Source organism: Typopeltis vanoorti, chromosome 24 (genome assembly GCF_054136105.1).
Source record: "Typopeltis vanoorti isolate ZY-2024b chromosome 24, IOZ_Tvanoo_1.0, whole genome shotgun sequence".
NCBI classification, from domain to species: domain Eukaryota; kingdom Metazoa; phylum Arthropoda; class Arachnida; order Uropygi; family Thelyphonidae; genus Typopeltis; species Typopeltis vanoorti.
Genome location: NC_143572.1, coordinates 62,459,301 through 62,467,375, shown reverse-complemented (window position 1 = coordinate 62,467,375; position 8,075 = coordinate 62,459,301). Strand labels below are relative to the sequence as shown.

At 33.4% G+C, this 8,075-nt stretch overlaps 1 protein-coding gene across 2 annotated transcripts; it reads right to left on the bottom strand.

The window, feature by feature from the left end:
- Positions 1–510: 510 nt before the first annotated feature.
- LOC150093286 (acetylcholinesterase-like) lies at positions 511–7,750 on the bottom strand. Of its 2 annotated transcripts, none has more exons than XM_090413799.1 (4): positions 7,647–7,750; positions 1,729–3,225; positions 1,073–1,248; positions 511–721 (listed from the first exon to the last, which is right to left on the bottom strand). In XM_090413799.1, the coding sequence occupies exons 2-4, from the start codon at positions 3,201–3,203 to the stop codon at positions 690–692; spliced, it is 1,683 nt and encodes a 560-aa protein (XP_090269925.1). In that variant the 5' UTR covers positions 3,204–3,225; positions 7,647–7,750; the 3' UTR covers positions 511–689. The 2 variants fall into 2 exon arrangements, with proteins under 2 accessions (XP_090269925.1, XP_090269924.1); XM_090413798.1 differs by lacking the exon at positions 7,647–7,750 and adding an exon at positions 5,062–5,168.
- Between the last annotated feature and the right edge of the window lie 325 nt (positions 7,751–8,075).

Below are 8,075 nucleotides of genomic sequence, written 5' to 3'. Positions count from 1 at the left end.
AAACACACCCCCAGAAGACAGATTGATTACCCTATTATCGGAATGGATTCTCCTTTTTTTGACATGCGCAGAAGTGTCAAAATATCTCTAATCGGTGGGCGAACTATAGTAACAGCCATAATACTTCCAAATGCTCTGCATTTTGAGTACAACTATGCAACCAGATGTCCTTTCACTTAAATAAAATAAATTAAAAAGAGATATTTGACTATAAAAAAAAATAATGGATCTTTAATATCCTCATTATACATTATTTATTTTACCAATTTAAACTATTTATGGTGCTATATTCTGTTATCGAAAATAAATACATAAATAATAAATAAAACTTGTTATCTAACATTTTACATTTCGATTTCTTAATTTGTCGACATAATTCCTTTCCCTTGGTAGCCTGCAAGGAAAATTAAGGCTAGAAGAATTAGTTTCATACTCACTGGCTCAATTATGGTTATTTATTTTTCCACCTGCTCATACATCCATATTTACGACTACAATACAATGCCCATGCCAAGTGGTGCCACCTGGCAGTTACATTTAGAACTCTCGTGTACTGAATACAGAATGATTAAAATGCAGACAAGTTTGTTCACAAGAATCAACTGAAAAATATTCACAAGTTTTATTGAGATGATAAATAAAGTTCACTATGGTTCTGCTCTGGTATTTCTTCGCGCTGAGTAAAAAACTTAGTAGAATCTTCGATAGCGTACTACATTTTCTGGAAAAAATAAATAAACACAGAATATTCATATTATGTTGAAGTTGATATTTTAAATTGCATTTGCTTTTTTTTTCCCAATAAATTAATGAATTTATTTATAAGTTATTTTATTGTAAATATTTTCAATTTAAATATTTAAAACTCGAATTTTGACAATTATGTTGTTTAAAATTAAATACAAATGGAAAGATTAATATTTTAAAGAAATGTTTTGAAAATTTAATATTTAAATTTTAAAGAAATGTCTCGTACTTGAATTTTTAAATTACTTTATTTACGTATTTATTTATTTATTACTGGCAATACTTTTAAAATAAGTGAATAGAATATCCAAACTTCTAATATTACCTGTTGCATTCATGAATACCGGTAATTGAATGACAAGGTACTCGCATTGAGTAATGTGGGGACCGTGACCAACTACACTTCCGTTAATTTGCAGCTCTAAATATTCTTGACCTTTTGGAGTGTGGATAGGCCAACTAATATCAACTTTTGTTCCGTCAGGATTCAGGTTAGGATTCCTAAATGTTAAGATATTTTCCTTTTATGAACAAAGGAACTTTTTATAAACTTAAAAAAATATATATAATCTACAATAAACTTTTAAAGTACAATTTCATAAATAAAAAAATTAATGTTATTAAATTTAAAAAAATCGATTTTTCAAAATATTAAATAAAAATTTGGATTTTTCAAAATATTAAATTAAAATAGACGGACTTGGATCTAAATCCTTTTTTAGATCACGATATTTAGAATATTAAGATCTGTTCAGCTGATATCGATTCACATGGTAATAAGACAGTATACTTAATCCTATTACGAGAATTGCAAAATCAAATTCGTAAAAAAAAAAAACAATATTAACATGCGAAACATAAAAGAGATTCTTACCAACAGATATATTATTACTGACGAATCAAGTTAAGATGCATTAAAATAACACAAGATTTATATTAAGTGATCCAATAGTCCTTCAAGCAAAACTATTTCATATTTACCCTGTTCTGGCGAAGTTTGTCCAATATCTCATCAGTCGTCGACTTAGTGTAATTTCTTCTTGTTGGTAGTTATGTTTGGGATCCATGGTCGTTCCAAAGATGAAAGGAACCTCGTATCGATGCATTACACCCGTCCATTTTGGAGGAGGAGTCACAGAAGGTCTGTGTGCAAACAGATATTTGTAAACTGTGTTACCTGTTTCTGTATACTCTTGGGCAATCTGGTTGGTGTTGCAGATGTAGAAGAAGTCTCCAAGGAGTTGTATTAGTGCATCTCTGTTCTTATAGCCATTATTTTGATCTTTTAAATCGGTATACATCGTTATCATTGCTAATGCGGAAGCGTAACTACGATATGGATTCATTGAACGAACACACCGCTGAAATTGCTCTCTTGTGATCTGTAGATCTTCTACAGGCTTGAAAATATTGGGAAAATAAAACAGCGCAGCAGCTGATCCCTCATCACGTGTATTACCTAACAGAATGTTCATGGGTTTGAATTTCTTCTTTCTTATGGATTCTGTAGGTTTCCGTAAGATAAATTTGTTGTCGACCACTGGACTAAACCCAAATTTCATGAAGTCTGTATATTGAGCTTCTTTCTCCAGAAGTTCCATGGGATCCTTCTGGCGAATACAGTTAAGAACTTTTTTTATATTGATAGACCCATGAGGACATCCAACATTTGCTGCTAGTCCAAGTCCTTTGCTGAACATTATCTTTGCATCCTCGGCAGCCCACATATCTAGAGCTGTTCCACTTTGTAATATGCCTTGACTGAACAGATTCCGACTCAGTGGAGAAAGCAGATGAAAATTTATGCTTGCCGAACCGACCCCATTTCCAAATAGAGTAATATTCTCAGGGTTACCTCCAAAGGAATCAATATTATCTTTCACCCATTTAATTGCCATTAGTTGGTCGAAAAGTCCCATGTTTCCAGGAGCATCTGGATTGTCTAAATAGAGGAATCCTAATGATCCTAGACGATAGTTGATAGCCACTACTACGACACCTTCTTCTGAGGCCAAGAATTGACCATCATAATTATTACTTGACCCAGTAAGAAAATCTCCACCATGTATCCATAGCAACACTACTGCATTTTTTTGCCTAGGATAAGGTGTCCAGATATTGAGTTTCAAACAGTCTTCACTTACAGGAAAAGTGATATTTGTCTGGTTATGTAATCTCTGGATGCAAGAACATGGTTCGCTGGTAGCATTGAAGGTTTCAAACCATGGATCCATTGGCCTCGGTAGACGGAAACGAAGTTCCCCAATGGGTGGTTTGGCGTATGGAATTCCAAGAAATGTATCGACTATCTTATCCGTTGTTGATGCTCTCCTTATTCCTCTAACACGACCTGTGTTTGTAGTTATTATCAGATCATCCATTGCAGTGCCTGAAAAGGGCTGGGGGTTAATGTGTCCTATCACAACGAGCATCACACAGCAGAATATTAAAAGCATGACGCTGAAGAACTGTAGTTACCTGAAACAAAACATAATCAGTTAGTTTTATAAATATTTAATGTCAGGTGCATCTACTGGTATTTACAAAGCAATGAATTCTACATTACGTTGTTAACACATTGGTAGATTTTATATGTGCTTTTTTAGCTTTTACGATTATGAAATGTAGCTGAGAATTATTACAAAATTAAATGTAGCTAATTCTATTCTTCAAAATTTGGTTTCAATCAAGCTGTCATAATTAAGTTATTGAAATTGATATTTTAAAATTAGTCCTTGGAGATGTCATGAAATAATCATAATAATAACAATTTTTAGCATTTTGCTAAAATTTTTAGGCACTAAGAATAAGGAATAAATTGTATATTTTAATAACTAACAGGAGAGAGAGAGAGAGAGAGAGAGAGAGAGAGAGAGAGAGAGAGAGAGAGAGAGAGAGAGAGAGAGAGAGAGAGAGAGAATATAAGTATTTTCTAAGAAATAGGAACTCTGTTCACTCTATCAAATATTAACATAAGATAGCAAAATAGAATGATATATATTTCGATTTTGCTAACGTATGTGCATTTTGTTGGCAAAATTTTTTTTTAAGAAAAAAACTTGTATTGTACTAAAGTGTACTTAAAATTAATATTTTTTATATCATTTCAGAAAAAAAAATCATCCGTAGCTCAGTCGGTATAGACGAAACCCTCCAATCAGAAAGACTTGGGTTTGATTCCTATCTATAAGGTGATGAACCTTTATCTGGTATCTTTCACCTAAAGGTGAGTCAGCCGGTTTCACAGTTTTTTAACCGGCAATTCGGTTTAGTCCTGTTTTTTCAAACTCCGTAGATGTGATATTAATCTACCCTATATATATAAAATGATAAGCCTTTTTATGTCACGTTTTTTGAAACTTGAAACTCAGAGGCGACTCTGAGTGTCGAGTCATCGGAATTCAAGGAGAACCGGCCTACCACTCCGAAACTCGGAGATTGGGTGCAGTTGGCGCTAGACCCCATTTTGAAAAGACTCGACACTCAGGGGTTACTCTAGGCGCCAGGGGGGCGGACCCCCCTTTCGAGTCTCCAAAATTCCAGTCATCAGAATTCAAGCAGAACCGGCATACCAGTCCGGAACTCAGGGGGGTTAGGCGCTAGGGGGACGTAGCTCCCTAGTATTTTATAAATAGGTTAGGGAGTAAAAACCCGAAATTTAAGAATATTTATTTTTGTATCCGTTTACTATTTTCCTACGCACTTAAGACATTTATCCAAATATTTTATCAAGTAATCAGACACAGCTGATTTACACCATGAAAAGATTTATGTAATTTCATTATCACTTTCGTTAAATGATGATAGAGGAATACATATAGTCTTAAACTATCCCTGTAGGATAGTAATAGCCTTCAAAATCACTTTACTATGCAGGAAAGTGGAGTTAGTTCCAAAATACACGGTTACCCTATAATTGAAAGTATCTTCGGTTGCCACTACCGGAAGCGATCGCTGCTGATGATCGCTTCCGGTAGTGGCATAATTTTTCCTTGCTTCATAGACAGAATACGAACCCAATATATGTTTTTTTCTAAATTGAAGAGCACTTATCGAGTCGTCCATGGAATATGATTGTGAATCAACCTATGTAGATATGGTTCACAAACTTTTAACGAAAGCTTTTAAGTCGGGGAACAGAGAAAGAACTAAAACTCAGGTTTTAGTTCTTTCTCTGTTCCCCGTCTGCTAAGTCCTAAGTCTAAATAAGTATGAGCGATAAATCATTAGCATGAATATACATGATTGAAATTAACGTTAGTAAAGTATTTATTATAAATCACAAATGAAGAACAGCAAGATCGCTATACTTACCCTCTGTGGTCGATCTACGGCTGCTAGGTTCTCAGCAGGAAACACAATAAAAGAAACACATTCTTTCGAGTGTACCTTACTCATTTGCCAAATGACGCGAAGAAAAAAATTTCTTCTCGAAATGACATCCAGATCATAAGCAATTCTGATGCAATGTAAAACTGTATAAATAATAAGATATCACGATGACAAAGCTATATTTTGACAGAATCTTAAGGTAGAGGTAATGCACTTAAAATAGTGGAATACCTTCTGTTTATAATTATAGCATATGATTGCGTGGAACCTGGCAGAATATCTTAAGGAACGTATGTGTTTTTATGAGTTTTATCTGACTAGCCAAGCGCAAATACATTCACATAAGTCTGATGTAGTGGATGTTTAAGGAAGCATTCTTTTTGATTGATATCACGTTACTTCAATAACAGTTGTTTTATTTATTCCTTATTAGCAAAGTATAATTATTAATTGATCACCAATGTTTACACTCTTTCCAGTCTGAATTTGTTGTAACATCATTTATTTTCTGGTTTTTTTTTTTTTTTTTTTTTTTTTTTTTTGTCAGTTTGTTTGTTTGTTTGAACACTAGGGGCATCATGCATGTAATTTTTGTGAATTTCATAGTCATATTATTCGACAAAAACGTTTTTGGCAATGGTATCATTATATTGAGATCTATTACAATGGATTCGAAGGATTGTATATCTCCTCTATTGTCTCATTATCTCCTCTATTGTTTACCTTGTTAATGATCCCCTTAACTAGAATTTTAAATAAAACTGCTGAAAAAGCTAAAATACATGGTTATCAAACTGCACAAAAAAATGCATATCTCACCTTTTATACATGGACGATCTGGAGTTGTATGCAAAATCGGAGAATGCACTCGGATCGTTGCTAAACACTGTGTACATATTCATTCAAGATATATCAATGGATTTTGGCTTAGACAAATGTGCAATTGCTGGAATAACAAGAGGGAAGTTTGAAGATCTGAACGAAATCGAACTGCTCAATGGTGAAATAATGAAAGCAATAAAATTCGAAGATAGCTACAAATATTTGGAAATTTTAGAAGCATTCAGAAATTCTGCACAATAAGATCAAAGAAAGAACATAAGACGAATAAGAAAACTCCTTAAGTCAATGCTTAATGCTGGAAATCTGATAAAAGCAATTAATACCTAGGCCATATCTGTTCGGAGATATTCAGAAGGCATTGTTGAATGGACCCATCTCGAGATGGAAGATTTAGAGCGAAAAACTCGAAAGTTAATGACAATGCACCATGCCCTCAATCCTCGCAGTGACATTGATAGGTTATATCTATTACGTAAAAAAGGAGGTAGATGATTATTACAAGTAAAGCAAGTTATTGAAGAATAAAAACGAAATTTAAATGATTATCTGCAGCAAACAACGGAAAAATTTCTAATTGAGGTAAGGAAAGAGGGTTTATTTAAACCCATGGAGACAAAATTGGAGTACAAAACCAATCAAAAATGAGGCATTGGTTGGTTTTGTACTCCATGGAAAAATAAGGCATTGCATGGAAAATACCTTCACTGCATAGAGGACAGCGCTGACACAACTTGGCCTGTCAATGGTTGAGAAATGGAGCACTAAAGAAAGAAACAGAATCGGTATTTTTTTCTGCACAAGAACAGGCCATTAAAACCAACGTTATGAAGGCAAAAAAAAAAAAAATTCAAGACGACAGTAAATGTAGATTGTGCCAAGAAAAGGAAGAAACGGTAGACCACATTACAAGTGGATGCAGCAAAATCTCAAAAATTGAGTACCTTAAAAGGCATGATAACGTAACTAAGATATTTATGTAAAAAGTTTGGGTTTAAAATATCTAAAGACTATTGGAAGCATAAAGTTCACCAGAAAGTGGTTGAGAATGAAAAAGCTAAAATACTCTGGGATTTCAAAATCCAGACTGACAAAAGCTTGGAACGTAATAAACCCGATATACCAGTGGTTGAAAAAAGTGAAAACAACGGTATTAAGTTTATCGAAATATCAGTACCAGAAGATAGTCGGATTGACGACAAAGAAATTTAAAAAATTACAACGTATCGCGATTTGTAAGTCGAAGTTGAACGAATCTGGCAAAAGAAAACGAAAGTTGTTCCCATAATAATAGGTGCTTAAGGCGCCATCCCTAAAACATTGAAAAAACATCTAGAAGCACTCGAGTTAGATGGATTAAAAATTGGGCAGCTGCAAAAGGCCGCTTTGTTCGGCACGGCTTTCATTTTCAGAAAGCATTTCCACAACTCATAGGTGGGTAGGGCTCGAATTAGTGGAATATAACCAGCCTTTTACTTAAGACTGAGGGAGCAAATCAAGCTTTGATGAATATTATATATATTATACTATATATAAATATATATATTATTTTATATTATATATTATACTATACATATATATATATATATATATATATATATATATATATATATGTATTATTTTATATTATATATACAGTATATATATATATATATATATTTTTTTTTTTTTTTTTTTTTTTTTTTTACCTTACTGGCGCTCACGAGATGCCATACGCACGCACTCACCCAACAATGTGACCAACGAAGGAACTACAGTACTTTGAATACGTTAACTACAACGTTTTCACGCTAAATATGTATAGTGACTTTCCAGTGCTATTCACAAATTTTTTTATCTTCAATGTTTAAGGTATTTTCTTTTATAAAAACACATGAAGAAGGCTGTAAAAAGCCGAAACTAGTCGTGTGATACTATTAAACCTTTTTCCTTTTTCTCGGCTTTTTTTTTGTCATTCAATTCTTGTTAAAAATATGTTTAACAACCGAGTAGATGAACCTCCATGCATATATATATTGAACGTAGTTGTTTTGATAGTATTACTGCTGAAACGAAACTGCTGTGTGTGTGTAAAGATAAGCAAGTCATTTTACCTCTTTACAAAGCCTTGATAAGACCTCACTTGTACTATTGTGCGCAGGTCTGGTCTCCTGGTT

Bases quoted from the DNA above. Each gene is read 5' to 3' on its own strand.
- LOC150093286 (XM_090413799.1), bottom strand. From the start codon at position 3,203: ATGCTTTTAATATTCTGCTGTGTGATGCTCGTTGTGATAGGACACATT. The intron at 1,249-1,728 runs GTAAATATGAAA...CTTAACATTTAG, and splicing joins ACAAACTTCGCCAGAACAGG to GAATCCTAACCTGAATCCTG. The intron at 722-1,072 runs GTAATATTAGAA...TATTTTTTCCAG, and splicing joins GGTATTCATGAATGCAACAG to AAAATGTAGTACGCTATCGA.